Source organism: Kryptolebias marmoratus, linkage group LG13 (assembly GCF_001649575.2).
Source record: "Kryptolebias marmoratus isolate JLee-2015 linkage group LG13, ASM164957v2, whole genome shotgun sequence".
Taxonomy (NCBI): domain Eukaryota; kingdom Metazoa; phylum Chordata; class Actinopteri; order Cyprinodontiformes; family Rivulidae; genus Kryptolebias; species Kryptolebias marmoratus.
This window is the reverse complement of record NC_051442.1, coordinates 19,578,336-19,593,014: the sequence shown is the minus strand read 5'-3', so window position 1 is coordinate 19,593,014 and position 14,679 is coordinate 19,578,336. Positions and strand designations below refer to the sequence as shown.

The following is a 14,679-nucleotide window of genomic DNA, read 5'->3' as shown; positions in this document are numbered from 1 at the left end:
TGCCAGTCGGCTTCAACTCTTCCAAACAGATTAGATTTGTTCAGTCTGATTTTAATTGTCCTGTCATGACCTTTAACCTTTAACCTGCTAACTGAGGCCTGTAGAGTCTGAGGACCAGTCCCAATACTCGCACTCCACACTACGCCCCTCTATGAAGTGTGTACTCAGTCAAAGTGCACAGAAGGGTTCGTGTGAGCAGGTTACAAGCATGCAGACATTGGAGAATTAGGACAGTAAAAGTTACGTCTTCGACTTGAGCCTCTGGGCTGTAACTGTGACATCCGAAAGGACGGCACCGGTCCCTGTTTTGGTATTTTAAGAAGGTACCAGTACAATTTTAAAAGTACAGTTTAGGTAGTTTTGCTTTCCAAAGTCATTGCAGGAGATATTTGGCCGTTCAGATGTGTTTTGTTCTGCCTTGTTGAATACGGAGCAAAGTTTGATAGTATTCACACATGTACAGCAGAGTGAAACAAGAATTATTTCAATACTTTACATTTGAAAACTGCTTTTTTCAAGACAGATGCAGCTCGCTCTGTCACCACCGCCATATTTCTGCCGTTTCATTCAAAACCCTTTCATTATCAATAAAGATAATAAAAAAAACAATTAAAAATGTCACACGTAGAGATGAATTGTGGGTAAATACTTCGCCAAAGTCCACCTGGATGTGGGCTTACCCGAAGGGCGGATGTAGTGCACAAAGGGGGCGGGGCTCCAAAGAATTGGGACACACTACGCACTCAAACCCTTCAGCATGAGCGCGCATTTGAAGAACATGAGGGTGGAACGAGGGTGGAAGTGCGAGGACTGGGACCGGGCCTAAAATGGAGCTCTTTGGTTTCAGGTGATTTCTCTGATCATTGCACGGTCTGACCTTGGGGTGAATTTGGTAATCCGTCCACTCCTGGGAGGACTGGCAGCTGTCTTCAGTGTTTTCCACTTGTGAATAATCTTTCTCTCTGTAGAACGAGGAACCCAAAAGTTTTTGTAAATGACCTTTAACCTCCTAGGACCCTGGGTCCACATATGTGGACATCATTTTCCTCATAGACTGCATTATAAAAGATAAAAAATAAATCTTTGTTTTTACACTCATCAGGTCCCAATCAGCCCAAATAACTAAGTGAAGTTAAAAATGCATACCATGCTAGAGTTCGGCTCTTAGGAGGTTAACTTTCCCAGACTGATGGGCAGCGACAGCTGCTTCTCTAAGGTCATTGCTGATGTCTTTCCACCTTGGCGTTGTGCCAACACAAACTCCTGCTTTAGAGGTGATCGCACTGATGATCAGTTAATCAATACATTTGATCAGCAGCTCCTGGCTGAGACTGACCCTCTTAAATCCAGTGAAAGCAGCAAGACTGGACTTTGTTTTTCACAAACAGCTCTTCCATTTTGTTTTTGTTTACTAAATAACGACATGTTGGAATCTTTGGGGTTTTTTTGTTTTTGCGCACTTTGTTAGATTTGGATAGTTTCAGAACCTGGCAAAGACCAGATGGTTTTATTACATCCTGATGAGTGAAATCCGAGGACATCTAAAAATTGTGTCAATTGTGTTTTGTGTCAAAACACTGAAGCATATGAACATATGTTGAGAGCGTTGTGAAGACAGAAGATAAGAATAGTGAGATTATTGAGTTTATTGCAACTGATAACATCAGTCACGCTGTCTTAACATTGTGCAGCCCTGTAGTCATGTAGAAATTAATGTAAGATGAGACAAACTAAACTCTAAAACGGATTCAGTCTGAAAAGCAGGAAGACCTAACACTGAAACAGGAAAAGATGATACAGTCGGAACTAGAACCAGGAAATTAAAGTTTCTCTTAAGCTCAAGGAGGTAAAAGTAATAAAACAAACAAAACAAAAAACAACAGAATTACATTAATTTATTGATCAGTGAGCAGAGAATGAAAACACCGTTAAAAATGTGCGAGCAGCTCCTGAGCTCACAGTAACACCAGCGTCACTGGGCCTAGCTTCATGCACGTGTGTGAGGATAAAAGCAAAGTGTTGCTCGCTCTAAAACGAGGTTCCTGCCTAAAACAGACTGTGGAGCTCTTTGACATCTGCATTATTCACAGCAGAAAATCAAAATGAACACAGAGCTGCGCAAACACATAAAAACTAAATGTTTTTAAATCTTAAGTTCTGATGACTGTTTTTTTTTTTACAAATCAAAAGATTTTCTGGCAAAACCTTTCAGATTTTTCTCCTTGCATTCTGCTTAAATTAAGCAAAAACCGTAAAAACATTTTAAGCAAAGTAATTCAATCAATTAGTTGTTTTCACATTTGTGCAAAAGTCTCAGTTAATGCTGTAAACAAACATGGATTCTCCCTGATTAAAGCTCTTGCTCAGAGTCGGTCACAGAGGACCATGGCCACACCGGCTGCCGAGTCTGCATCCTGTCCGTACACCACCTGCAGAGGAAACGCCTTCTCCACTTCCTGCCGGAGCGCCTCGTTGCGAGCGAGGGCGCTGCCGCTCCCCACGATCCTGCGGACCCCCGCCCGCTGCAGGCGCTCTGCGGGCATCATGGAGGAGATGTTGGCCAGGACGCCGCGGCAGAGCGCCCTGAACACGTGACCCAGGGAGAGATTGGAGGCGGAGATGTTGGTCACCTGACCCAGGCACAGGGGGGCGTGCCTCTCCCCCAGGAGGGTGGGGCTCACCCTCAGGTCGCTGGTTTCCTGCTTCAGGGCGCAGGAAATCAGCTTCTCGTACAAACACGAGTCAGTCGGCTCTACGCCTGGAAGAACCAAGAAGAAGCTACATTTAATCTCTTCCAAAACAGTAAATGTGGGCCCTCGTTGGTTGGCAGCGCAGATAGAAGCACACGTCTCCCTTTGGGAGAACAGATGTGTACATTTGTACAAGCCATAACAGTTGTGCAATCCTTTGGTGAATCCAGGCCAGAGTCTCATGTAAATTTGACTGACACCCCTTTGGATGTTATACATTTTAAACATGGAACTAAAAAAACGTTAAAGCTGTCCAGCTGCAACCAGCCCTACTAAAATATTTGTGAGTCGACGGCACAGCTAGTACCTCAGAGTACCTAAACGTTTCAGAAATGCTGGAACCAGTGGGGTTTATTTGAGGAAGTACAATAAATATTGATGAAACAATGATACTAATAAAAACTAGAAAATTATTTTTAAAAAAAGAAAAAAACTTTAATAGTGTCATTGCAGCTACTGCCTAAAATTCAAACATGCAACCACCTTCTTCTATAAAAGCCAACAGTAATTTAGGACTTCCTTTTGTATAATCTAAGCTAATAAAATGCCAACATTTGGATGTATAAACTGTAAGAAATGTAAAGTTTGCAGGGGTAAAACAAGTATTCACAGCTCAAAAGTTAGTTTGACAAGTTAAACCTTCTGTGGGAGAATCTTCAACAAACAACATCTGAACTCTGATTCTGTAAAAACCGGAATACTAATTCAGAAATGTAAAGTCCAACTTGTTGTGACCCATTTAGGCTTTGAGTGATGTTTCTGCTGTGAAGTCTGTCTGAGCTGTAGAGCTCCAGAGAGGCCTGGACCTCCTCACTCATGTGTGAAAATCAGCCGATGTCTCAAACAATATGAAATACACACCAAGCTCTCTCATCCAAGTGGTCAGCGTCTCCACAAAAGTGGCGAGCGCGTTCCCTCCGTTGAGCGACGCTGCCACTGCCAAGTATGAGGAGTCGAAGTAGGGGAAGTACGAGATGGACGACTCCGGCTGTGGAGAATCTGGAGGGGTGAAGTCAGCGGGCATGGAGAAGGTCAGCTGGGCGGACGTGCTGATGTTCAGAACTGGAAATTAAAAAAAAAAAAATTAAAAAGGATTTCAAAGTAGATTTACAGGCAATTATCATTTAGTGCTTTTTATTTTATAACAGCCATCAGCTCAGACAGGTGGTTAAATCGTTACTTCAGCCAGCAGAGACTTGGCATCAGTACTGACGGCAGCTGAACGAATAAAGATTAAATCCAGCAGGAGCATTAAACTGTGAACCCAGCCTGAACCTCCTGCTTCACCTGCATCCGTCGGTGCACTCCGGCAGGAGTAGACGGAGCACTGGAAGTCTCCCAGCGCGGCTGCTACCGGTGTCCCAGCAGGGACGCCGTGCCAGGCAGAACACGTCCGACCCGCTGGGCCGCCCGATGGAACACACCGAGGAAGCAGGCGCACAGGGAAGCCGGCAGCCTTCAGACTACAACACACACACACACACAGTGTGAGTTGTTAGGTAAAGTACACAGAGCTCTGATAGGGCAAACTGTTAGGAGGTTTTAGATTCAAACCACACATGCTCAGGCTACAGGAAGTAGAAGATAACAGGAATGTTTTTGCCAGTGTCTGTCAGACACGGTTACCTCATGAACCACGGGACAATTTTAATGAAACTGTCATAATCACTCAATGTACATCTACAACTGATTAACTTTTGGAGTCAACCCAATTTTAGCTAATCAACATGAAAACTTAACTGTCAATTTAAAGGTTATTCAGCTAAAATTTTAAGCTGAGGTAGCTAAGACTCTTTCACAACCTTTATTCTGTGCGTGACACCTTATAATATTGCGCTAAAGGGTTTTTTTTTTAAATGGCTCTGACTCAGTCATTTCTCAACATAAGCTGATCTTAGACTAAAGCTCTGGCATGGAAGGCGATGGGTGATAGGACTGCTGCACCTTCAGGACTTACATGTCTTCATTCCACTGATTCGTCTCCGTGTTGAAGAAGCCCCAGCTGGCAGCGTTCTGAGGCGTCATCACGCACGCCTCCAAGCCACACAGCATGGACACCACGTAATCCTGGATCGTACCGGCGACCGTGAACGCCTCCAGGAACTCGGGCCTGCGGCGAAACGGCACGTCGTCACACTTCGAGCTCACCCTCGCACGAGAGCCGCCGGCAGGGGAGCGAGCACCGACCTGTGCTTCGTGTACCAGAAGATCGTCGCGCAGCCGAAACCCGTGGCCACGCTCAGATGGGAGCGCGGCTCGGGGAGGGACGACAGGAAGTCGCAGCTGCAGCGTCCGTCCTGCCACGTGATCAGCTGACTGGTGTCTTCGGCTGTGAAAAAGTCCCCGTTGGACCAGTCGCAACCTGTGACGCACAAGACACAAATACACAGCTGGCTCTGTGGTTTTACACGGACACAGAGACAAGAATGATCGCTTTTAATGCAGCAGAGATTCAAGGCCCGCGGCAGGAATGGCTGATTAATCCACAACCAAACTAACCTACACCACCAGGGGGCCCCACAACAACACTGCAATTGTCATACAAGTCAGGTGGACAAATATATGGATCTCCATTTACTCATTTCTGCTGTTTGGGTCTCAGCTGGATCACGCTCATCCACAGACAGATCTTGCGTGTCACAGATTTTTGACCTCCTTCCCGACTCTGCAGGCGGTTGTGCTGAAGCGCCAAATGAAACGAGTCACTTCCAAACATCAGCATTCATTTACAGCAAACTCTTACTAATAATTAAGGTTCTCTGGAGCGGTTCAAGCTCCTTCTTTCCTGGGGTCTGATAAACAGGCCTGACAGAAGCTCCGACAGGAAGCTGCTGGGTTGTCTACAAAAGTTAGAAAGTCACTGTTATGATCGTTGCCTTCTGGGTTTGCTCTCTGTTTCTTTGGTAATGTGGAGTTAAATGTCATCCACCCAGGTCACACGTGGAGCAACATATGGCCCGAGGGCCAGATATAGTCCTTTGGCCAGTTTCTGTGGCCCTCGATGTCCTCAAATAAAAACTAACAAACAAACCAAAAACATTGAAAGGAAAGGCAAAATAAAACCAAAATGTTTGGAAAACTGACTGAATTGGTGTTCTGTCAAATAGTTATCAACAGTTAGTACGTTATCAGCCATGTGGAGAAAGAGGCTAGGCTAACGGCTAGCCAAAGACGAGATACTAGTGTGAAAGAAGGCTACATTAGCTCATATTAAACCTTTCCACTTCATGCAGCAGCCTCGACAAAAACAACAAGAGAAACTAATTACGCTCAGACATAGAAAACAGCAAGAAAATAGAAAGTGTCATGCAAAAATGTCGGGGTTTAATATTAGCTAATGTGGCGTTTTTTAGAAAATGTTTTATAACACTAAAAAAAAACAAAAAAAAAAACAATAGAATGGCCCTTGTTTGGCTCGCCATTAGCCTAACCTGAACACAGACTTCTGCCCTTTTCTCCACACTCCATGACTCGTGTCACAGCTGATAGGTTTTTAACTACTGATAACTATTTGACAGAGCATCAGACTGTCTCTTGTAAATAAAGTCCTCTGAGAGGACAACCTGCTATCCCTGATTCAGACTGACAGGACACTTTTAAACTTCCGAGCTCTGGAAGCCAAATCTGAGTTGATGTGGAAATATGACGCTTTTTTTTTAAATCATGACAAACATGTGAACTTTATCACATGTGCAGATATTATATAAAACCTTGCAATGTGACTGACGTGACTGTGAGACAACCCAATCTGTTGTCGGTTTACATAACGTATCACCTGCTTGTTTGTTGAACTGCCATTCATTAAAAAAACCCTGATGGTAAAAGTTGGTGTATAAAACAAACGATCCAGCGTGAAGGAAATCAGGTGGATATTAGTGGTGACACGAAGAGTGACTATTTCATAAATCTGATGCCAGGCTGTCCATAGTGTTTGGCTCGGGATCCGTTGCACTTCCAGATGATCACGGAGAATGCCGTTGAGACCGCACTAATTTTTTCATCCATCCATCCATCCATCCTTTTTATTTACCCGCCTCTCCATTCCGGGTCGCAGGGAGACCATGTCCAGCAGACACTGTGTGAGAGGTGGGGGACACCCTGGACAGGTCGCAAGTCCATCACAGGGACACATGGAGACAGACAGCCATTCACGCCTAGGGACAATTTTTAGAGTTACCAATTAACCTAACATGCATGTTTTTGGTCTCTACCCAGTGTGCACAGGGAGAACATGTAAACTCCACCCAGGCCGGGATGTGATCCTGCAACCTGATTGCTGGAAGGCGACAGCTCTAACCACATCCGTAATTTTTTTCCAATTATTATTATTATTATTAATAATAATAATAATAATAATAATAATAATAATACATTAAAAAATTAAATCTTTTATCTTTTTTTTTTTTATTTAAATGCGACACTCTGAAAACAAGCAGCTTTTTATGACTTTCTTCCAATTTATGATAACTTTAACCTGGAAGGGGGCCCCCCTCCTAAGTCAAACTCTCCTTTAGGGCCGCCTCTGGTCTAAATGGACGCAAACTTGTCTTCAAATCACTAAAATCAGCTCAGCCGTTTTCTAGCCGGGGTCACAGCAGCAGGAAGTTTTCTTACCGCCTTTTTCTTTCCAGAACAGCAGCCCGTGCATCTGTCCGCTCAGCCCGACGCTGCTGACCCGCTGCAGCTGGTCTGCGGGCAGCTGAGACACACACCGGTTCACGGCGCTGATTATCCGGCCAGTGTCCTGCTCTTTGGCCTGCGTCACACACACACACAGGTTACAGGTGTGTGTGTGTGGAGGGTAAAGTAGCACGGTGGCAGCAGCTCACCTGTATCCCGCTGTCGTCGCTTATTTCGGCAGCCGTCGGTATGGACCGACTCGCGGCGACGCTTCTGGAGTCGGCCTCCAGCAGAACCGCTTTAACCGAGGTGGTCCCCACGTCGAGCCCCAGGATGAAGCTCGACATGATGGCGGCTCGGAGCTAGCCGGCGGACGCCATCCTGAGGGCAGAGTCCACACTGCTGCGTTCACGGGGAGAGAGAAGAAATCGGACTTTTAAGTTTTAATGGAATGTTAGGAGAGATTTACAGACATGACATATACAAACGGTTTATAGGATATTTTAAAGGATTGTTCTTACTTTTTTTAGTCCTTTTGCGAATTTTATGTAACTAGGCCTTTTTATCAATGTTTTTTTTTTTTAGTTTATCAACCACTTGTCCTAATTTTGTCATATTTTCAGTTTAACTTTTACCCCTTTGCGTTTCTGTGATTTAATTTTTACCTTTTCTTGTGGTTATTCGTATTACATTATTTTAATTTGAGCTACATATTAACAAATTAATATTTTGCAGCCACGAGGCACACTGAGCAATTTACATCTGGCTTATTTTCCTAAATTTGTTCCTTTTCTGTCTCTTGAAAGTCATTTTACTCATTGGTCAATTTGAATCTTTTTTCCTCGTGTTTTTTCTTTTTATAAGACACCAACATTTGTGTTACTTCTATATCTCATTAAAACAGTTTTGTTTCTCGTATAAAAATATGTGCAGAAATTTTTTTCTGGCTTCATCAGAGCTTTTCTCTGTGCACCTTTACTTTCCTACTTTCCTAGTGTCCGCAATCGCACCAAACTGTCTCATCTTCAGGTTCCTCCCTTTTACCCAGAATGCACCTGTGGAGGAGCATGGCTGACAGGGTTTAGGGGTGTCAGCAGTCTAAGGATGAATGCGCCGTGCCTGTGCCTTACCAGCTGACATGTCTTAAAAACTGTGTGATTTAAAGGTTATGAAGTCGTTTTTGTTTATAATCTAACTTTAATCTCGTGGCGAGGAGCCGATAAAGGATTTAATCAGGTGAGTGTTAGCTGTTAGCGGTTAGCTTGGGCAGCTAGCTGTGTTAGCTGTGCTAACTTGTTAGCATCAGCAGCGACTTGAATGTTAAGAAAAACTCGGATAAATGCAGTCAAGCCTGTATTATTCATAATGTTTCAGCTTGGTAACTGCTCAGCTGTTTGGTGTGTCGTTCATTTATGTCACTGTTTGAATTTTTTTGTCTTTATTCTACAGCTTCATTTTGGCCCAAGCTAACACCTGTCATTACTGTCAAAGCTCTATATTGTTAGTTATTTGTTCCTATTTTCATCATTCTTTGGTTACAGCGTCAACATGCTGAAAGCCTGTATAGCTCAAAATAGCTTTCAAATATTATCTTTCAGAACTTGTAAAGGTTGTTATTCATAACCTTTTAGCTAAAAGTACATTTTAAATATGTTTAATATAACTTATGAACGAGGTATATGGTAATAACAAATACTTTCATTTAAGAGCTTAAGCACTTTTAAAATATATCATACAGCACTGTGCTTTATGTATCTCTGTTAAAACAGCCACGTTAGTTTAAATTTAAAAAAGCAGTGGTAACATCCTGAATTTTTATTGAACAGTGTGAAAGTTGTTACAAAAATAAGTATGTCTACAGTTTTTAGATATTGTCCTGAAGCTTTCAGCAGACATGTTTTGATCAATGTTAAAAATGTTCTCTCTTCAGTTCATTTTTATTGACTAGTAAAACCCCTTTATTCACCCCAAAGATTGAGTTTGTTACTCAAGAAAATGATGATGTCATTACTGTTTCAGCATGGGGGGGGTGTATGTGGTGACGGGTCAAATCAGCTGATCTTTGGTACATAAGTGTGCTTGAAAACGGCGTGTCAGGTTGTTTAAAAAAGTTTTGTCGAACCTTCAGGAAAATCAGGCAAAGGTCCAAAATATACCACAACTCTCTCAAACAGGAAGTAAACAACTGTATGACGGGTAGAATTCTGGGCATTTTCCCTGCATGTGATCAAAGCAGGTTCTTATGCAGTTCAAATGGATTATTTGCGGGGATGGGTCTGCCATGTGGGAAATTGACAAACTCGGAGTTTGTAACCAGGGTTGCAGCTAATTGGGCTAATTAAAGCTGATGAGTGCATCCAGTGGTTTATTTTCTCTGTCTTAAAGTAAAACTAAAAAGATGCTCTTGATTTTTAGTTTAATATGATAAAACATCTCAGTGTAACTTTGTTCAGAGAGCAGAGTTTGTCTCAGTATAAAACCCTTTGCCACACGGCCAAGTGAGGCAGATAGTCATCATGTCAGACATTAGCTTGTCTGTGTTGGATCTTCAGTTTAATTATCGGTGTGTTAGGTCTTGGGTGTATTTATTAGTACTCAGAAGAAGATTATTCTCTAACAATGCACTTGATATTGCAAACTGATCCCAAGTTTTCCATTAGAGGTTAACCTGAAGACCAATAGCTGCAAGCCAGTAAAGTTAAACTACATCCGAATTGACTGAATTGCTATCACCAGTGCTGTAGTTAATATTTCTATTTGTCCTTTGTTACTGCAGCACTCCCGTGGAAGACGACCAGAGCCAGAAAAGATGGCAGGAGTTGGGGCCAAGCGCGAGGGACCACAGTTCATCAGTGAAGTGGCGGTGAGGGGCAACGCCGCCGTGCTGGACTACTGCCGCACCTCTGTGTCTGCTCTGTCCGGAGCGACAGCCGGGATCCTCGGGCTGACGGGACTGTACGGCTTCGTTTTCTATTTCCTCTCGTCCTTCCTGCTCTCGCTGCTGCTCATCCTCAAGGCTGGGCGGCGGTGGAACAAATGCTTTAAGTCCCGCCGGCTGCTTTTCACCGGAGGCCTCGTGGGAGGTCTTTTCACTTATGTCCTGTTCTGGACATTTTTGTATGGAATGGTGCATGTATACTGAGATGATTTCCCACAAAATCCCCTGAAATGTTTCCATGTAATGCTCTTTAAGGCTCTTTTGTCTAGTCTGCTGTATGTAGATGTGAAAAATCTTAGATATTTCTATAGTGAGCTGTTGATTTTTTCAGAGCATTACTTGTCTTCCTTTTTTCTTGGTCTAAATCTACCATTTATTTTGAACTCTTATCCTGTAACTCCGCCTCTGTTAGCCACAAATATTAATAATTTAACATCCTAACGAGATATTGCATCAATTTCATGTATAATAGGTTTAAATTATAGCAACTGTGAATAAACACATCTCTGCAAGTTGCTTGTACAGATCATTTATCTGTCAGTCAGATCAACGTGACAAACGTGTTTCTAACAATGAAGTACTTTTAATAAATAAAGTGTTTGCAAACAGGAAAGCGAGTCCCTGCACCTCCAAGTCCTTTTAACAGCCAGAGAAACCCCACAATGAACATGATCACAGCAGATGGGTAGCACACGGGGAACTGCAAATGTTTTGTGGCCCCTGCATGTCTGACTGCTTTCCACACCACTAATGTAATCATTTACAGCACAGTAAATTGCTCTCGCAGCCTGGTTTGTAAAATGTCTTTACCGGGCTGATTCACAAGAGTTTTTTTTACTCCTTGTCATCCTTTCAACTAACGTTTATGCTTAAGATTCATTGTGAATATTTACATTACTTTTTCTTGTACAATATTGGCTCTAACTCAGTGGTGTCCAGTCCTGGTCCTGGACGACCGCCATCATGCATGTTTTAGTTGTTTCTTTGCTCCTCAGCAGGTTTTCAACTTCTGTTAATCACTCATTCATTCAAATCAGGTGTCAAAGCAGAGAAACACCTAAAACCTGCAGGAAAGTGGTCCTCCAGGACCACGATTGGACACCACTTATCTAACCTAAGAGGAAAAACAAAGGTTGAGACTCATGTTACACCAATTATATTATATTTAGGGTCATAATCATCCAACCAAGCTGATGAAGAGTATTGGTGCTTTTGTGGGATAAATATTAAACTGCACTTCTCCTTTTGAGTAGCTGTAGGAGGGATGGTGGACCCGACGTGTCCACCTGTCAGCTGCCTGATCCTTCCCATGCCATGCAGAATCGTTTCTCTTCGACGAGCTGTTCTTCAGTCATCAGTCTGACCTGCAAGCGCCGCAGACACACCTGTGGCCCATTTGTCTCCCATCTTGCCGTAAACCTAGTTGTGCGAGGAGAAAGTGATGTGGTGCTTCGGCGCCGTGCCTTGTTTGGCCAGAACGGACGAGTATCTCTGGCCGGTGTTGCGCGGAACGGTGAGACCCCGTTTCTCGGCGTACGGCTGGTTCTCCTCAGGCGGAGAACGTTCCACCGCGACCTCGGTTTCCTGCTGGATTTTGATCGAGTTGCCAGCGTCTTTCTCCGCTCCAGGTTTCCTGGCCCTCCTGTCCCGCTGACTCGCTTTCAGGTCTTTCTGTTTGCTTTGTTCCTTCCTGTAACACAGAGTCGTGCAGGTGTGAATATAAAAAAAAACAATACGAGGGGGAAAAAAATGCATAAAAACGTGCACTGGCAACGTGTCGTACTTGAAGTTGATTATTTCAAACTTCCTATCTCGGTAGAAGGAGCTTGTGTTCATCATGTACAGTAAAATCATGTCGCAGACGAAAGCTCCCTGAAAAACAAAAATGGCGGCGCCTCGATAATCGAACATTTGCTGGAAAACCAACAGAAATGTTTGGTAAACTACTTACTACACCGATCAGAGCAACACCCGAGCCAATAGCGATTATTGTGGGAACAATATTGAATTTGCCAGCCTGCAAACCGATAACAAGACACTTACTGGGGGATCATAAACATGAAGAGGATAAAGGGCTCATGCCCCGGCTGTACCTGGCCATTGATCATTATGTCGAAACGGATCCCGTACACTTTGTACAGCGTGCGGAAGGTTTCCCCGTTTTGATCCTTGTAGTACCTGGCGTATCTGCAGGAGAAAACCAGCCGGCTGAATAAAATGCAGTGAAAGGTGGACGCAGCGGGAGGAAAAGAAAAGACCTGAAGTTGTATCCTGATGTAACCGAATTGTTCAGGTCCATGTCCAGCCGTGTGAAGCTGTACTGTGGGTTACACTTGGAGGAGTCCTTATCCAGGTCGCAGTACCACTCGATGAGGATGCCGACAGAGCCGCCCTGATGCACACAGAGACCCAAGAAAACACACGGGCCTCCTGTTTGAAACAACCTCAAATCACGCGCTGTGACATGGAGCCATAAGATGACAGAAAAATGGGTTTCTGTGAAAAGGCTCAGAGCAGTAAATATCTTACCTGTTGTAGATAGCTCCGTAAGTGACCTCAGTTTGAGGAACTAAAGCTTAATTCAGACCGAACTGAAGAGCTAACAGCTAGTCTGAATGCGGCCATCTTAAAACTGTTTCAATTTCAAAAGCTTTCTCGGTTAGTTCATGCAAACTGAAGTTTATGAGCCTCCACATAACTATCGGTTATTTACATAGAATTCAATAGTTATTTGTAAGCACGAGTAGCAGAAGCAGCTACCTGTAGCACTTCTAAAGCAGCGTGGGGCACTTCCTGCTGGAATGACCATATAATTTAAAACTGACAGTGGTGTGGAAATTTATAAAATAGCACATCTATGAACCACAATAACTTTTATTTTAGATTGGAACAGTTTTAAGACAACACCAGTCCTCTTTGGTCTTGGCCCCATTCAGACTAGCTGTTAGCTATTCAGTCTGGTCAGAAATATAGATTTTTCTCCAAACTGAGTTTGTTCAAAAAGCTATCTACAAAAGGTAAGATATTTATTGTTCATAACCTCAACTGTTTCCACTACAAACTATCTGAACTATTTCTATGACTGCCAAAACCAATAAAAGACTGGATAAATACATACACTGAAATTTTAAAAGTTATCGTACTGTTTATCAGTTTGTACATTTATTACTGCTTGTAGCTTTGAGTGGGATTATTGTCTAATGATTGATGGGAAGACAGGAAATAAGATCCTTACCTTGCCAGCCATGTCTTGAAAGTCATGTCCGGTGCTGCTGACCAGATCTCTGAGGCGGAAGATGGGGCAGTAAGGGTGGTTCTCTTTTTCGTAGGAGCACGTCTTCAAGTAGCTTTCATCAGAAGTTTCCAGGACATTAGACCTAAGAGGTAAAGTCAGCCGACATTTAGATCAAATATGTGTCACAGAAACCTTTTAGCTTCTCATAATGGCCGACAAATTTGATCTTTAGATGCAGTGTGCTCTATGATCCTTTACTTCAGAGGCTTAGATGATTGATTGATTGATATTATTGATATTATTATTTCTTAAATGCTGGAGGGGTAGAGGTGAACGTGTGGGACAGTCCTTGACAGTCAGAGTGCATTTTGCCTTTGCTGATTTTCAGATGGTTTGTGCAAAGCTCTTTCTCCTGCGAATGCTACGTTGAGGTTCTGTTTGATCACCTCAACCATGGTTCTCGTACGGAAAAAGGTGGAACTTTCCCTTCAGGTTGGGGATGAGTCCCTGCCTCGAGCTCCAGGGTCTGGAGAACGTGTTCCAACTATCAGTCTCCTCGAGAAAGTTTACCAGAGGGTGTTGGAAAGGAGGCTCTAACCGATTGTCGAAACTTGGATCCAAAAGGGGTAGGTAGGTAGGTAGGTACGTACATTTATTTATATAGCACTTTTCAGCACGAGGCGACTCAAAGTGCTTTACAACACAGAACAAAATTACAGACAGAGTTACAGAACATGATAGTGAAACAAAATTACAGACAGGTACAAGATACAATGATAACTAATTGTCTAAATAAGCTAAGCTAAACTAAACAGATCTAAGCATGACTAAATGTACAGAACTAAACTAAGCTAAAACTAAAACTAACAGTACCAAACTATCTAAAAAAATCCCAGGCCCGCTATACAGCCGAAGTAAAACCAGACATATCTAAGCATGAGTCAAAAATAGTAGCTAAACTAAACAGATGTTAACATGACTAAATGTACAGAACTAAACTAAGTGTACAGGAAGATAAAGCTTAACTAAACAGTACCGAATTTCTAAATGGTACCAGGGCTAACTAAAACAGCCGATGTAGTAATTACTAAGAGAAAAGAGGGAAGTAGGAGGGGGGGAGTGGGAGAGATGGGAGA

The 14,679-nt window shown here is 43.1% G+C and overlaps 3 protein-coding genes across 4 annotated transcripts in view; 1 reads left to right on the top strand and 2 right to left on the bottom strand.

The window, feature by feature from the left end:
- Positions 1–1,878: 1,878 nt before the first annotated feature.
- On the bottom strand, positions 1,879–7,800 carry shpk (sedoheptulokinase). The gene is made up of 7 exons (XM_017412544.3): positions 7,580–7,800; positions 7,365–7,506; positions 4,938–5,112; positions 4,708–4,860; positions 4,038–4,213; positions 3,612–3,812; positions 1,879–2,758 (listed from the first exon to the last, which is right to left on the bottom strand). Exons 1-7 carry the CDS (start codon positions 7,715–7,717, stop codon positions 2,364–2,366), a joined length of 1,380 nt encoding a protein of 459 aa, XP_017268033.1. The 5' UTR covers positions 7,718–7,800; the 3' UTR covers positions 1,879–2,363.
- Positions 7,801–8,399: 599 nt separating this feature from the next.
- emc6 (ER membrane protein complex subunit 6) lies at positions 8,400–10,820 on the top strand. The gene is made up of 2 exons (XM_017412556.3): positions 8,400–8,606; positions 10,147–10,820. Exon 2 carries the CDS (start codon positions 10,180–10,182, stop codon positions 10,510–10,512), a length of 333 nt encoding a protein of 110 aa, XP_017268045.1. The 5' UTR covers positions 8,400–8,606; positions 10,147–10,179; the 3' UTR covers positions 10,513–10,820.
- p2rx5 (purinergic receptor P2X, ligand-gated ion channel, 5) overlaps positions 10,583–14,679 on the bottom strand; it is an 11,532-nt gene continuing 7,435 nt past the window's right edge. Inside the window, exons 7-12 of one of the 2 annotated variants that reach the window (XM_017412542.3) lie at positions 13,544–13,685; positions 12,567–12,700; positions 12,402–12,495; positions 12,260–12,325; positions 12,092–12,180; positions 10,583–11,998 (exon numbers count right to left, since the gene is read on the bottom strand). In XM_017412542.3, coding sequence (XP_017268031.1) covers positions 11,728–11,998; positions 12,092–12,180; positions 12,260–12,325; positions 12,402–12,495; positions 12,567–12,700; positions 13,544–13,685 — 796 coding nt within the window. In that variant the 3' untranslated portion in view covers positions 10,583–11,727. The remainder of the gene's footprint in view (positions 11,999–12,091; positions 12,181–12,259; positions 12,326–12,401; positions 12,496–12,566; positions 12,701–13,543; positions 13,686–14,679) is intronic. The other variant, XM_017412543.3, reaches the window with a different exon arrangement.